General features: G+C 47.6%; 1 protein-coding gene across 1 annotated transcript; it reads right to left on the bottom strand.

The window, feature by feature from the left end:
- Positions 1 to 2,617: 2,617 nt before the first annotated feature.
- MPZL2 (myelin protein zero like 2) lies at positions 2,618 to 15,359 on the bottom strand. The gene is made up of 6 exons (XM_044996693.1): positions 15,079 to 15,359; positions 10,227 to 10,393; positions 8,811 to 9,021; positions 8,450 to 8,597; positions 6,006 to 6,098; positions 2,618 to 5,452 (listed from the first exon to the last, which is right to left on the bottom strand). Exons 1-5 carry the CDS (start codon positions 15,149 to 15,151, stop codon positions 6,038 to 6,040), a joined length of 660 nt encoding a protein of 219 aa, XP_044852628.1. The 5' UTR covers positions 15,152 to 15,359; the 3' UTR covers positions 2,618 to 5,452; positions 6,006 to 6,037.
- Between the last annotated feature and the right edge of the window lie 1,041 nt (positions 15,360 to 16,400).

Below are 16,400 nucleotides of genomic sequence, written 5' to 3'. Positions count from 1 at the left end.
TTTTAGCGTGGCTACAATAAGCAATGCGGCATTGGCCTTCCCTCCTCTCCCACCCCACCCTGGCTACCTTGTCCATTATCTCATATATTTTTTAATTAATAAAGAAAGACTGCATGGTTTCAAAACAATAGTTACTTTATTTCGAAGGGGGAGGGTGGTTGGCTTACAGGGAATTAAAATCAACAAAGGGGACAGGTTTGCATCAAGGAGAAACACACACAACTGTCACATCGAAGCCTGACCAGTCATGAAACTGGTTTTCAAAGCCACTCTGATGCACAGTGCGCCTTGCTGTGCTCTTCTAATCGCACTGGTGTGTGGCTGCTCAAAATCGGACACCAGGTGACTTGCTACAATGTCCCACCCCACCATAAACGTCTCCCCCTTACTCTCACAGATATTATGGAGCACACAGCAAGCAGCAATAACAATGGGAATGTTGGTTGCACCAAGGTCTGACCAACAGTGCCAGCAAGCTTTTAAATGTCCAAAGGCACATTCTACCACCATTCTGTACTTGCTCATGCTTGCTGTGGTATGGCATCTGCATGGGAAACCCAGGAAAAAAGGCACAAAATGATTGTCTGCCATCGCTTTCATGGAGGGAGGGACGACTGATAACATGTACCCAAAACCACCTGCGACAATGTTTTTGTTCCATCAAGCATTGGGAGCTTAGCCCAGGATTCCAATGGGTGGTGGATACTGTGGGAACTGTGAGATAGCTACCCACAGTCAATGCTAGCCACAGTAGCAAGGACACACTCTGCCAGCTTAATGCGCTTAGTGTGGACATACGCAATTGGCTGTATAAAATCGATTTCTAAAAATCGACTGCTATAAAATTGACCTGATTTCGTAGTGTAGACATACCCTTAGGTTAGTGCGTTAATACTCTTCTTTTATCCAACGCTTTCTCACCATCATGAGGTGGGGGCATTGACTGCATTGTGTCAAAAACCTCATTGCATAGTTTCATTAAATGACATCACTGCATCAAAATGTCATCTGGCAATGTAGTGTCACAATATGATGTGTTTTCATAGGCCTCCAAAGCTGATTTTTGAGCCTCTCACAAGCACAAAACAAGTGGCAACCATGTACAATAAACTGTGCCTTTCCCTGTGCAGAAATATATTCTGAGGTGCAGCTGGTGTTCTCAAAACTAGGGACATAAAGTTATAAATTAGTTTGGGTCCTCAGCAGAGGAAATTATTATATGCTGGACAGCGTGTAGCTATGATTCAAATGAGAAAGCATCTAGGATAAACCAGTTTGTAATGCAACTGGTAAGGTAGGTAGGACAGGAAAGGAATGTTGGATTGAAATGGATACAGTGAGATGAAAGGCAAACAGTATTTCTTTAAAGATGCCTCTGGATTTACTTACTTCCATGAGATGGCAGTCACTGACAGCAAAATAAATGTGCTCAGGTATCCCTCACAAGTAACCTAGTCTTTGCAAACATTGGAGCTTGACTGCTGGATTCTAGAGGAAGATTTGCCAGGAGGCAGGGCATATGAGTAGGGAGGGAAGATAAGGAGAAATGTAGCATCTACCTTCCCCACTCATCAAATAAAATAGCACTAGCTGGATTCTGAGATTAAGCAAGGTAGGTAGATAGATTCTACATGTATTGATAATCACTTAATTTGCCTAGGCCTTACAATACTATTTTGAAGATCTGTTTGCCCTAAACCTGCACCACCTTCCCTTGGGAGTTCAATTTATTTAAGTATTTGAGGGTCAGTAGCTTTCTAATCTCATGCCTCAAGCCACCCTTCCTTCAGAACCACCCTGTTATAGACTTGTTCTAGAACCCAGTCCAAGAGTTTTAGTTTGTGCCTTTTTCAGCCCATCAGTCGCAGGAAGACCTAATGAGTGCACTCTGTCAGGACTGGATATCAGCAGGAAGGCCCTGCAAAGTAAGTGTATTATACAAAGGGGTCTGAGGAAGGTTACTTAGCGGATAAGAAGCTGGTCCTGATATAGGAGGCACTGTGCAAGTCAGCACATGGTAATAGACACAGGAAGTAGCTGAGAGATGCCCTTGGCCATCAACTTTCAACTGAGCTCTGGAAAATTACTATACAGGAACAGCCCAGTCTGGTATGGTGGCCCCAGGTGCCTATCACAATCACCACTTACGAAAGGGATCATTACTGAGCAAAGCAAAGTGCTCCCTTCCAAAGGAAATTAATGCATTTCTGCCTCCTATAAGCAAGCAAGCCAGGGACTCCTGCATGTCAGTGCTCTGCACAGTTAACTAGTCCAGTCTCCCAAAGAAAATCATTCAGTTCAAGGTCTATCTATGGTAGAGTCTTGTAAAAAAACACTTTCTTCTGGCATTGTGGAAAGTTCATACTAAACATATGCACTATGCAGTGTAATTGTAGCATGCTGGTCCCAAGATATTAGAGAGACAAGCTGGGTGAGGTAATCTTTTATTGGACTCTTGTCTCTCACCAACAGAAGTCGGTCCAATAAAATATATTTATCTTAGCCACCTTGTCTCTCCACTATGTATTGTGGCATCCATCGTTTTCTTGCCATAATGAACTTGTACAGTAAACCGTCTAGTTTTTCAATTAAAAAACAACAGGCAAGTAGGACATGCTTTAATACTAAAAATGGTTTATTTACATACAATGACTTGAAAAGCTCATTTAAAATAAGTTACAGTACAAAAGAATACCTGTCTGCACAGATGGGACACAGCCCCTTACTTACTGTAGTTTGTCTGTGCTGAAACAAGTTTTACAGCAAAAAAATTAAAATATCAAACTTGTCTATAACTAAGCAGCTGTTTGACTAGTATAAAAATGCTCATGCACATCATCTAGATACTTCCCATGAGTCTTGATCCTACAAGTTGTTCCATGTGAGCAGACTCCTGCACCCAACCAGAACCCTGTTGAAGTAAATGGGTCTCCTCTCTATTGAAGGGGTCTGCCCAAGCAGAACAGCTGGCAGGATCAGGGCCTTGAAATTGACATGCAGAATTAGACAATTATGTTTGCAGAAGAGGAAGTAGAGAAACTATAAAACACAGAATGAAGGAATACTGCTCTAAAAATTGCTACTAAAATGGGTAGCTGAATACGGATGGTATGTTGAACTATAGGATGTGGGTTTCCACAGCACAGCAGTGTCTGATAATTCAATTTAACCTGCAGCCAGTTCATTTGAAGATTCAAAATAGTAACAGTACAGACTCCATAGCTGTGACTTGCACTAGACCCTCTATATGATTTGGGGCCTTGGAGGACAGAAACAAATTTTGGGTCAAGTGAAATTTGGAGTTTGGATAAGCTGGGTTTACCTATATTAAGGTCTTGTGTCCAATGTTTTGTGTTTAGTTTGAAGTGAGACTGGACACTGTACAAATATGCTCCTTCCCCAACTGCTCCAATCCTTCTTTCACTGAAGTCAGTGGGAGCTTTGCAGGACCGCTTTGGAATGTTCCTCCTTGGAATCCTGCTGGAATTGTATGTGGATCTCAGTTCCAATTTAGGGTTGTTCAATGAGGGCATATGTGTCTGCACCTGAAAGGGTATAAGATCTGAGAGAAGAGCAGCAGCTACAGCAGGAAGAAGCTGTTCGCAATTCATTTCTGCATTAGTTGCTGCTCCTTATACGCATTCCAGTGCCACAGCATTGTGCTGCACACAAACATACTTATATTGCAACAAAATGTTATCATTCAGTCACTTAGGGGCGCATGTTAAACTCCTCTTTTATCCAAATAATTACTCATTGTCATGATATGGGGGCACCTATTCCATTGTGTCAAAAACCAGAACAACTGTGTTGAGGACAGGCTGGTTTGCAGTTTCCCTAGGCTTACATTGTGGTAGTTATACTGTCATAGCTTCTGAATGTCCACAAAACAAATTTATTTATGATACCCATGATAAGAAAAGAAAACAAATGAACTGAGATAATATAGTAAGCATTTCACAGGCAGGGCCATAAAAACAAAAATACTTGTTAAACAAACAAGCTCATATTTTGAGTTATTGCCAATTAAATACAGAAACAGCTCTGAGGTATTGATTTGTGTTCTTGATTTTAAACTGAGATTTGCAGCAGCACTGAATCTGATGTGCTCACCACATATTTAATAAGAAGATGTGCTACTAGTAACCTGGAGCAGTAATTAGCATTGAGACAAATTCCTTGTGCAGCAATTTGCATATCTAAAAGAGAGCTACTTGCATCACTGAGAGGTATCAGTGCTGCTTTGGACCTCCCAGAATCTTGATACAATGGAACCAAGCCATCGAACTTTGATATGAAATAAAACTGTACTGTGATTAGGCACAGCTGGTAGTGTTTATTTAGGAGAAACTCTAGGCTGGAACAGAAGTGACTGTTGCAAGCCAAAGTTGAGGGGCATCTGCAAACTGTGCCTAGGTCCTGGGAAACAACAAGGGGTGCTGAAGGTCAGGACTGAGATGAATCAATAGAAATCAGTGGAGGGGGGGACCAGGTCTGAATCAGCAAAGGGAAGTCAGGATTTTGGTGCATCAGTAGAATAGGAATGGGCAGAGACCACCATAGAATCTGCCCACACTGCAGCTGATAATAGGCAGGGTTCTCAGTCTGTCACTTTCAGACACACTAAGTCACCTAAAATGTCAAAAGTCAAACTGAAAAATGCATCCACTTCTAAATACAATTCCAGCCAAAGAAACGGCCACACAGTCCAAAACTGTAACACTTTCCACTTCGCGTAACAATGGGATCAAAACCCCGTTCTTGCAATAAGCTGTCCCTGTGATCAAACCGTCTCATCATTCTTCTTTTTAGAAAGATTTAAAGAGCTTCTTTGAGAGAGGAAAAATAGTGCAAACCAAATTTAAGAATTAAAGCAAGAACCAATCAGAGTGTTGCAAGCACAGACAGTTTGCAATAGGAATGGGTTAACCATTGCCCATTTTCATTCAGAGAGACTATCATTCTTCCCCCCCCCCCTTTTCTTTTCTACAAATATGGTGGCGGGCGAGGGGGTTGTTTTGTAAAGGAGGGAAGGAAAAACAGGAAAAAACAGTTCAAAAAAATTAAAGGCATTTTTTCCAAAGTTCTTCCACAGGCCAAGATGAGAATTTTGAAAAATCTGTTCCTGAATCTTTGAATTTGGGATTTTTCTTCTTCAACAGAGTGAATCAAATGAAATTCTGCAAAGGACGTACATTTCTCCAATAGCTACATCTGGACTGAAGACCAAAGACAACTTCACTGTTGATAGGCCAAGTTTCCCCTGCATTGTTTCAATGGCAGGAAATAAGATCTCACACTTATTTTAATCCCACCATCTTGCCGTGGCACAAATGTTAAGGTGAACAGGGATACCACAGTTGCAGCATCAGACATCTGTAATTCAGCTTTGTTCTAACGTCTGAAATCACAAGATTAGCCACCTGCTTCTGAAACTTCTGCAGGGGAGAAGCTACGGGAAGGAAAAAAGACAACATATTACTACAACATTCTTGGGCCTTAAAATAGTGAAGGCAGATGACAATATCAAGAAGTGGGAAGGTAAAATGATGTATGAATGCACCAGCAGAGCCTATTAGTAGCAGCAGGAATGTTCTTCCTGGAGTGGCCTTAAAACAAGGAAGACAAAGTGAATCTAAAAGCATAGATGAAAATGGCACTCTTATTTATCCACAAAACAGCTACATACTGGGTAGCAACTGTTCAAGCTTCCTTACCAATGAGCATCAACCCTGACCTGGAGAAGCCTCCTGTAGGGTTGAGAGGGAAGTTGTCTCCATGACCCATTCAGTCCTTGTTCTGTCTCTGAGGCTGCCAACGAGGAAGCCAGTCAGTACTAACGGTGACTACGGCAGTAGCAGTTTTTGTAATGTGGATACCATGACCTGTCCGCTAGGCACTTACCTGAGACTTACCCACTCATTTCACACAGGCCATGGAACAGCCACGTAAAAAACCCTCTTCAAAACCTGCAGCGGGTCAGAAAGCTGTTGGAAAGCACTTACCTGCACTGTATGTGCTCTTTAGTCAGAGAGCCTTAGTCTTCTAACGGGACAGCTACCTTCTCTTCTGTACTCTTCAGCTTCTCCTTTTCTGTTCTAGAAAAGCCAAAAGCAGCCATCAGACCCCCTGCCCAGCTGCCCTGGGTTCTGAGTCACAAGGAGGTAATAAGCAGGGATTCTAGAAATCCATTTGCCTTGGAAAAACATGAAGTTTGGTTTGTTTGTTTGTTTTTAAAACAATCTCTAGTTTTTACATTTAAAAAAAAATAAAAACTATTAATTAAATTTTAGTGAAGTGACAGCAGGAGCCCCGCTGCCCAGGGCGTTTCATTGTAAGCACAGAAAAGTACGGATTTTTATATTTTTTTTAAATAGGAGAATTCTGGGGGGTTTATCACTGAAAACTAGACTCCCTGTCCATAAGCCTGTTAAGTGGAAGGTCCACAGACAGCTCCTGGGGTCTGCACTAGGGCAGAAGGGAGAATCTATCATTTGGATTTTAATTGGCTGTGACCCCTTCCCCAGCGGTATCCCTGAATAGGTGACACTCATCCCTCAGTCCCACCGTCAGCACAGCAGCCCCCTTGATGCATCTTTGACCCATTTGCACTCTGCTAAACACCAGCTTGTGTTTGGCTGGAAAAGAAAATACCAGTTGTAGCAGTACATGACCCACCCAAAGGTCCAGAGGGATGGAGGTGAATAGCGGGGATGTAGTCAACAACCCCTGGAGATACAGAACAGCACTCATCTCCACTGGTGCCCCAAATTTTTTCCCAACGCATCTGCCAAGGTGCCCCAGCTGGCTAGCCAGCCGGGGAGTGCACAGGGTACGTTAACTCTATACACTAGAAGACATGGTTTCCTGTAGGCTCCTTTATTTGCATGGCAAGTTCATTACATTAGTTAGTTACATGTGTTTAGGCTACAACATAGCTGTATGTTCCTGTAAATTGCACAGTAGCTCAATCACAACTGGTTAGACACGGTCCCAATCACTGCCCCACTTTCACCATCTAAACCTTTTGGACAATGGCTCCATTGTGATCTAGTCTTTTAATGCCATTACCCGTAACATTGTCTGTTCTGCATTCAGCCTTCACTCTGGTCCCCCTACAAACTGCTCACTAAACCCCAACACATCACCCAGCTGCAATGCCTTTAACTACAGAAACAATGAGGAATCCTTGTGGCACCTTAGAGCCTAACAAATGTATTTGGGCATAAGCTTTCATGGGCTAAAACCAGGGGCGGCTCTAGGAATTTCGCCGCCCCAAGCAGGGCGGCACGCTGCGGGAGGCGCTCTGGCAGTCGCCGGTCCCGCGGCTCGGGTGGACCTCCTGCAGACGTGCCTGTGGAAGGTCCGCTGGTCCCACGGCTTCGGGGGAGCATCTGCAGGCATGCCTGCGGGAGGTCCACCGCAGCCGCCTGCCTCCCTCCCGGCGGCATACCGCCCCAAGTGCGCGCTTGGCGCGCTGGGGTCTAGAGCCGGCCCTGGCTAAAACCCACTTCTTCAGATGCATGAAGTGAAAAATACAGTAAGCAGAATATATATTATAGCCCATGAAAAGGACTCCTCGTTGTTTTTGCTGATACAGACGAACACGGCTCCCACTCTGAGGCCTTGGCTACACTGGTGCTTTACAGCGCTGCAACTTCTTCGCTCAGGGGTGTGAAACAACACCCCCCCTGAGCGCAGCCAGTTACAGCGCTGTAAAGCCCCAGTGTAAACAGTGCCCCAGTGCTGTAAGCTAATCCCCTTGGGGAGGTGGAGTACCTGCAGCGCTGGGAGAGCTTTCTCCCAGCGCTGGCGCCGCAACCACACTCGCACTTCAAAACGCTCCCGCGGCAGCGCTTTGGAGTTTCGAATGTAGGCAAGCCCTGAAACCTTTAACTACAGAATATCTTGATAGCCATGAGACAAGCAAATGCTGTGGCCACCGGCTCATTTTCACAGCATTCTGAAACTGAGCCTTCCTACCAACCTGTAGCTGTTCTGTTCTAAGTGGCTGTAAAGCTTTCCTGCTCCCTTCTAGCAAAGAAGCTAGTTAAATTCATTCAGAGCTGTAGTTACACTTGATCAGAAAGTAATGAGTGTTTGATGTACCCCTTGGTTTAGCAAACAGAAGCTAGTGTTTCTCCTAATCACACAGGTCATATCCTCTGCCACCACTCCACTGCTGTGCTTACCCTTAGAACACGCAGAGCAGGCTTCCCCCACACAGACACCGCCACACTTGGCTTCTATCCTGACTTGATGGACCCGCTCCAGGGGTAAGAGGAGCTCATTTACTCTGTGAGCTCCCTGGTGTGACTACCAACAAAGGGGCCCATTATTGCCAGTTGATGGTAGGTTTTGCACTAGAGACTCCTGGCTGCCCCATACTAGGCACTGGCCAGACCCCTACGAAGACATTTTGAGGTTTCCCAGAAGCCCCTGTCCTTACAGTTCTGTCTCCACCATCTCAATGCTCTTCTCTTGCCCTCGTCTGTTCCGATAGTGTCGCCAGACAACTACCATTATCACCACAATGATCATCAGAGCACAGGCAGACCCTATAACCAGAGCCAGGATGTGGATTTCCGAGAAATGCACTGCACAGAAGAGAAACAGGTGAAAGAGAGGGGGGCTTGGAGTCGGGAACTCCCTCACCCACATCCCTTATTGCATTAATTTACTTTCCTGATACCTTGGTAATCCCTTTCCCTTCGTGCATTCCCCCACACATGGGGGGAGATCATCCCCTTGTGCCAGTTCCCTGTACAGCTACCTTCATATTGACCACGACAGTGCCCCAGGCCACGTACCTTGCTGCACAACACGGAGTTGGATTTCGCCAATCGTGCCATCAACATCTGGCGGGTTCTTCACCTGGCAAGTGAACGTCCCATTGTCAGTGGGATTCAAGTTCCAGACGACGATGGAAGCATCGTTCCGGTCGATGTTCCCGTCCCAGGTGACTCGCTCTTTAAACCGCCCACTGGTTGGGGGATAGGGCTCCTCATAGTAGTAGAGCACCTAGAGGGTCAGAGTGAGAGGAAGCTTCATCATTACTGTGCAGCGTGAGGCTGCGCCTGCCCTGCAGAGGAGGAACCTGCCTGTCTGGAATTGTGCTCAAGCCCATTCTGCAAGTGCTCAAAGCATTTATAATACGGGCAGGACAGTGATCCTGGTGTCTCCATCTCAGGCTGGGGGGCAAGAGAGGCAGCATGGATGGAAAGCAGCCATGCAAAGAAGCCTCGACAAGCATGGTGGGCAGGGCCGGCTCCAGGCACCAGCCCAGCAAGCAGGTGCTTGGGGCGGCCACGGGGAAGGGGTGGCACGTCCGGCTCTTCGGCGGCAAGTCCCTCACTCCCTCTTGGAGCGAAGAACCCGCCGTCGAAGACTGAAGCGGCGGCAGTAGAGCTCCCGCGGCTTTTTTTTTTGCATGGGAGGGGATGCTTGGGGCGGCAAAAACCCTGGAGCCGGCCCTGATGGTGGGATGGGACTGAGGGGATACGTCCCCCTTAAATTCTCCCTCCCCTGTTGATATCTCCTTCACCGTGGCTGCAGGTGCCCTGCACCCTGACCCCATTTTCTCACCTCTGAAAGCAGCTGCAACTTCACATCCACCAGGGGCCTGTAGGGAGCCAGCAAGGCCCCAAGCTAGCACAGGCTGGAGAAGGTGCATGGCTCAGGCGGGCAGGAGCTGTGCTGCGTCAGCCACTCCCAGCAGAGCTCAGAGGCCGTCTGACCCCTGGGGGGGATCCCTCCTGGGGCACACCAGGTCAGGCTGGCCCTCTCCTGACACCAGTGCTGAAGCAGTGTTACGTGCATTGAACCATGGCCCTTGCTGACGTACTTCCCCTCCCACTGTGGGCCAGGCAAAGTCACAAGCCAGACCTGTGACTTCGGCAGGGACACAGGACCAAAGCAGGCTGCGATGTGAGCAGGTGCAGCTGCGCTTGCCCCCGGTGTTTAACCATACACGCCGGAGCGACCTAAAAATGGTTCCTCCAGCCAGGTTCGATGGCCAGCAAAGATAGGACCTGAAACCAACATTCACTGCAGAGGGGATTAGTCAGAGTCACCTACCCCACATGCCTCTGCTAATCTGTAGTCCCCACCCACACTCACGCCCTCTATTGTTTGTTACACTCCCACTGCAGCAGATTCTATGCATGGGGAGAGGCTTGTATGAGCAATACCTTATCGCTCAACTGGAGCATAAAGGTCCCACTTACAGACTCAGGAGAGTTCATTCCCTGGGGCCGGAAGTTCCAGGTCACCGTCACACGCTGGCTAACAGGGCTGGAGCTGGTAAAGGTGCATTTTAAGCGCACATTGGTCCCATTCAGAGCCTCTACTTCCCTGGAAGTGTGAACTTCCACAGCTGCCACAGGCCAGAGTGCTGCAGGAAAAACAGGGGATGGAAATTTTAAAAAGCAGGTACAGTCTAGAAGATAGCGCCTCACCCTTTCTGGTCCACACTTAGGGCTTCTGTTTTGGGGGGCTTATTAATTTCATGGGGGGGCGTATTTTTAGCAATTTGAGTTTTATGTAGATGTCCAAAAATTGCGGGGAGGGGTTTCAGGGCTCTCTTAGTGTGTATATACTATAACCAGTAATCTTTGTAATGTTCCCTAGTGCACTTTAATTTAATACAGTTAAACAGCATTACATTAAAGCACACTAGGAAACCTTTAGTGTGCCCCGGCAGGGTCTAATGATGTGCAACACACTGATGTTCTTTAGAAAGCACCCCTGTGTAGAGCGCACTACCCTACTGTGCAGACGAGCCCTCACATAAGAACGGCCGTACTGGGTCAGACCAAAGGTCCATCCTGCCCAGGGCCGGTGCAAGGAAGTTTCGTTCCCTAGGCGAAACTTCCGCCTTGCGTCCCCCCGCCCCCTCCTCCAGCCCTGCGGCAGCTCCCCACCCCACCCCCCCTCCACCCTGAAGCGCCCCCACCCCCGCGGCAGCTCCCCCCCTGCCCCCGGGAGCCGTGCAGCACCTCCCGACCCCAGCTCACCTCTGCTCCACATCCTCCCCGAGCACGCTGCCCCGCTCTAATTCTCCTCCCAGGCTTGCGGCGCCAAACAGCTGATTGCAAGCCTGGGAGGCGGGAGAAGTGGAGCAGCAAACACGCGCTCGGGGAGGAACCGCTGTAAAAAAAATTGGGGGCACCGCTTTTTGGCGCCCCCAAATCTTGGCACCCTAGGCAACCACCTCGTTCGCCTTAATGGTAGTACCGGCCCTGATCCTGCCCAGTATCCTGTCTACGACCGTGACCAATGCCAGGTGTCCCAGAGGGAGTGAACCTAACAGGTAATGATCAAGTGATCTCTCTCCTGCCATCCAGCTCCACCCTCTGACAAACAGAGGCTAGGGACACCATTCCTTACCCATCCTGGCTAATAGCCATTTATGGACTTAGCCACCATGAATTTATCTAGTTGTCTTTTAAACCCTATTACAGTGCTAGCCTTCACAATCTCCTCAGGCGAGGAGTTCCACAGGTTGACTGTGCGCTGCATGAAGAAGAAATTCCTTTTATTTGTTTTAAACCTGCTGCCCATTAATACAAGTAACAAGTAATACAAGTAGATACAAGTAACTGCCTCTAGATACAGGTAACCATTTCCAGTGTGTTTCCATGTTTGTGAATAAACACCAGTTTCATTGTGTGTGTGTCAGGGGTCTTTTATCAAAGTTTATCAGTTAAAAACAAAAACCAGAAGCCCTGTCCACTCAATCTGGGCTAGTGCCTGCCCTATCAGCTCCTGTTAATAAATTACACCAAGGGATAGATTTAATTGACAATGATCTTGTGTGTATGGAACCTGAAGGATCCCAAAGTGCTTCACAGACTTAATCAGCTGATACACAAACACTGCACAAGGATGACTTCAGGGTTCCCTCTGTCCTTGGGTAGGGCTTGGCGGCACTTCTGTACGGGAATGCAGGAGAGCTTGATCCAGACATGGCTTTGGGTCCCCAGTGCTTTGTACTGAAGAGGCATGGGCTGCTGTAGTTGAGAGCACTGGAAATGGTCCCTTTTTCCACATTTATAGACAACAATGCTCGCCCAGCAGTGCCTAAAGTCAGAGAGACTTGTGTGTGTGCACAGCATCTGTTTGCGGAGCACCAATATACAGCACTGCAACTCCATGACAGACATTTTAAAAGAAGGTCTACAGAAGAATTGTTCCATTGATCTTGCAACTGCATCTCAAGGGGATGGCGTCAGTACAGTGACAGAAAACCCCTTCTGTTGCTGTAGCAACTGTCCGCACTACAGCAGCTGTGCCACTGTAATGTTTGTGGTGTAGACACAGCCTCACTATGTCTACACTACATGAACTACCGCTCCACAGCTACAGCACCGCAGCGACGTGGTAGGAGGCACCTCCTACAATGACAGGAGGGTTTTCCATCATTCAGCTAAGTCAACAGAAGAATTCTTCCGCTTACCTAAGAACATAAGAATGGCCATATTGGATCCAACCAATTGTCCATTTAACCTACTATCTGGTCTTCCAACAGTGGCCAGTGTCAGGTGCTTCAAAGGGAATGAACAGAACAGAGCAATTATTGAGTGATCCAACCCCTGTTGTCTAGTCCCAGCTTCTAGCAGTCAGAGGCTTAGGGACACCTGGAGTGTGGGGCTGTGACCCTGACCATCTTAGCTAGTAGCCATCGATAAAATGATCCTCATTGATATTATGTCATTCCTTTTTGAACTCAGTTATATTTTTGGCCTTCACAACATCCCACAGCAAGGAGTTCCACAGGTTGACTGTGCATTGTGTGAATTAGTACTTCCTTATGTTTGTTTTCAGCCTGCTGCCTATTCATTTCATCGCATGACAGCTGGTTCTTGTGTTATGTGAAGGGGTAAAGAACACTTTCCTATTCACTTTCTCCACACCATTCATGACCTAGCCACATCTACACCGGGGTTAGGTCTGTATTGCACAGTGCTCAGGTATGTGAATTTTTCCATAGCCTGGAGCACTGGAGCTATGCTGACCTAACCCTTAAGCGTAGACCAGGCCCAAGTGACATTACTTCTAATTTACACCAGTGTGATATCAAAATCTAATCAAGCTAGTTGCTAGAATCAAAGCTAAAAGGGTTAAGCTATGTCAATAGAGGTGTTAAGGGAGATTGCACTTGAGTTAGCTCAATAGGTTTAGCTTAACAATTGAAAAAGCAAAAAACCACCGTTTTTGGCCCATGGAGAGAGGACTTTAGTGACTGGTCACTCAGACACCTCCTGCATATTGCAGGCCGTGAACCTCGCCCACCTACTCCTGTAATAGACCCCTTCCCTAAATACACCTCCCTGACAGCAGGGTGACATCAATGAAACCAATCAGGAAACTCCGGGTTAAGGCTGACATCAACCCCCGCCTCCGATTTATCCCATCGCTTGAGGACACAGCACACACAGCATTGGGGGAAATGTGAGAGAACTGTGGGGCCATTGTTACTCCCGTCTTAAATTCATGTAGTGCCAACACTATGCTCTGCCCTGCACAGGGTACAAAGAAAGTCAGTCCCTGCCCCGGAGAACACAAAGGACAGACCCTGAGCAGGCAGGACACGGTGCTGCCAACTCTTGAAATGTTATTTCAAGGCTCATTATACATGGGGGGGGGCGGTTTCTGGAAAAGGCCCAACTGCTGGAATCAGGTTATTACCTGAAAATCTCGGCTTTCATTGACAAGAAAAGTTTCCAGCCCTTGTGGTTTCAGAGAGAAGCCTGACAAACACCATCCCTTCTGCCCCAGCACCAGAAGGCAGGTAAAAGCACCCCAAACTTCTGATCTTCTCCCCGAGGCCTGACATGCATGTGGTTGGCAATGCTGTGACAGACTGGGGAATCCAGAAGTCCGGGGTTCGGGGGGGTTGAGTTTGCTTTACATCTTTACGTAACAATGATACACTCTTGTTATGGGCACCTTGGAAGAAGAGGGTTTGAGTGAGGGCAGACAGTGGCTTGTGAGGAGGAACAGAGACTCCTCCCCCCCAAAGTGGGCAGCATGGGAAAATGCCCAGAGATGGGCGAGACTAGAGCTGAGGGAAAGAGGCGTTACGCACCCGGAATGCCCATACAGCACAACTCAGCGGGCTTCACACAGCAACGGCCTTTACCTGCAGCTGGTCACCCAGACTCACCTTGCCTTATGGGCTTGTTTCCTGTTACCCTCTACGCTACCGTATTCGGCAGAATCTGGTGGGGCTCTGAAATATCCAGCATGTAATTCAAAACCCTGGAATCTGTGCTCTTGGCAGCCTCCTCACTCAATTGCCTAAAAAATCCCATGCCATTTCACAGCGATGTTCCTCTTCTTGAAACCAGGACCTCATTCAAAAGAAGGAACACCTCAAAGATTTGTTCATGGTTTTGCATTTGCTAATCTCTTTTTGGCAAAGATCAGTTTTCGCAACAAAGTGAAAACCACCATTTTGAAAAAACACCTTAATGCAAACTTGGGCTGTAATAAGTGTAAATGTTTTTCACAACAGATCACAGAAAAGCCTGTGTGCATGCACGAGTGCTGGAAGTGAAGTGACAGAAGCAATGTAAAACCAGGGTCTATGTACCAAATTCTGGATCTCTTATGCGAATGTAAACCCTGTAAAATTCCACTGAAGTCGAGGTATCTATTCCAGAGTTACATTGCTGCAGTGGATCTGAAACCTGACCTGTCTCTTTAATAATCCTCTTTTTAACAAAAGTGGTGAAAGCAGCAGGGCAATTCAAAGCGTAAAGTCCTCTGTCCTGGCTGGGGCAGGGACTGAGAGGCCAGAGGAGAGGAAAGAGCGTGTAACCCGATCTCAGAATGCTCAGGCCTCCGTCTCTAGCTGGAACACACCTGAACCTGTTTGTCCAGGACCTGTGTCCATAAGCACAGTCACCCCATGTAGCTCTCAGCAAAATCAGCCCCAAAAGACACCCAGCCACGGGAAGAAATGCCAGAATTCTACAGGCCCTGACTTTAGGAGGGAGGGAACGGGAAGAACAGGAGGGTAAAGCAAAGGAGGCAGTTGAGGCCAAGGGGGGAAATGCCCGCATAATTCCTTACCTAGGAGCTGTCCTCCAAGGAAGAGCACAGCCCCCATCCAGCTGGGGCCATGCACAGGGGGAGGCAAGTCCATAGTCCAGAGACTGAGCAGGGAGATAAGGGAACTTCTCCGAACTGGGGGAGAAGGGAGCTCCCAGGAGTTCTACAGCCAGACACGCCACTAGCGAGAACTCCTTGTCCTGCCCTTCCCTCCCTGCCAGGGCAGGCTCTCAACACGGGGTGCTGCTCCTGCCTGAGTCACTCCCAGAGTGGCCCCAGCCTGGGAACTAAAAGTGGAGCCACCACACCTCTGTGCACAAACCAGGCGGATTTTCCTTTCCCCTCTGTGTAGCAATCATCACTCCGCCCAGCTTCCCTCCTCCTCCCACTGGGAACCAGCCCTCTTATTTTTTTTTGGTTGTTGTTTTGTTTTCTTAGGCAGATTGCTCCTAGAAGAAAGTCTGCCCCAGGATATTTACATACAGCATAGAGCAGGAGAGCGCGTCCCTGGCAAAGCAGAGTCAATATACAGGGTGCAGTCTCCATGGCAGCAATACAGAGCCCCGCAAGACCTGCCACTGTTCCTTTTGCTCAGAGGGATTGGGTCCCTCTACAAAACGGGTCTATGTGTACCCATCCCACTAGGCCTCTGGTTCTCAAACTTTTGTACTAGGGGCTGTGAAGCTGAGTTCGTTAATGTTTGTAAAGGGCTTTGAGATCCTTAGCCAAAAGCGTTCTCATTAAACCAGAGATTACACCATTTTCCAAACCACCCCAGCCCAGGGCTTGCATGGACAGGGCTCTGGCATCCTTCCCTGGCACTCAACAAACACAAGGTAACAGGAAGAGATTTTTTTCCCAGCAACATCTCAAGGAAGCGTGACAGACACAAACACTAATTCCCCCCTTGTCAGTATTAGAGAAATGTAAATCACTTTCCAGCTCACAGCGGTTGGGACCAGAAGTTGTTACTGTCTGATGTTCTACAGCCTGTGTGAAGTCAATTGGATGTCTCAGTCCAGTTCCCAGTGCCCAGTCCTGCATACGGCAGGAGGAAATCTCAGTCACGACTGGCACTGACTTGCTGACAGGCACAGGACTGAATGGACCGTGAGACCAAACTCCCCTCTCGCTCCAGGGGGGAGCCCCTTTAACTCAGTGCTCTGGCACATTGCCAGAGGCAGCATGAGGGAAACCTTGCCCGCCTGGTGCCTGTGCCATAACGTACTCATTCCCCAAAAGGACAGCACTAGAGGCAAGAGACAGGAGACTAGGCAGGCTGATAATGAGAGGGCTGGAGCAGGGGCTCTCAGATTTTTCCATAGTAGGAACCACATCCTCAT

The sequence above is a fragment of the Mauremys mutica genome, chromosome 22, assembly GCF_020497125.1.
Source record: "Mauremys mutica isolate MM-2020 ecotype Southern chromosome 22, ASM2049712v1, whole genome shotgun sequence".
In the NCBI taxonomy this organism is placed as follows: domain Eukaryota; kingdom Metazoa; phylum Chordata; order Testudines; family Geoemydidae; genus Mauremys; species Mauremys mutica.
The sequence above is the reverse complement of the archived record's forward strand: the minus strand, read 5'-3'. Positions and strand labels throughout refer to the sequence as shown.

Coding starts and splice junctions, on each gene's coding strand:
- MPZL2 (XM_044996693.1), bottom strand. CDS start 15,151: ATGGACTTGCCTCCCCCTGTGCATGGCCCCAGCTGGATGGGGGCTGTG. Junction 10,394..15,078: donor CCTTGGAGGACAGCTCCTAG/GTAAGGAATTAT, acceptor TTTTTCCTGCAG/CACTCTGGCCTGTGGCAGCT. Junction 9,022..10,226: donor GAATGAACTCTCCTGAGTCT/GTAAGTGGGACC, acceptor CTGACCCTCTAG/GTGCTCTACTACTATGAGGA.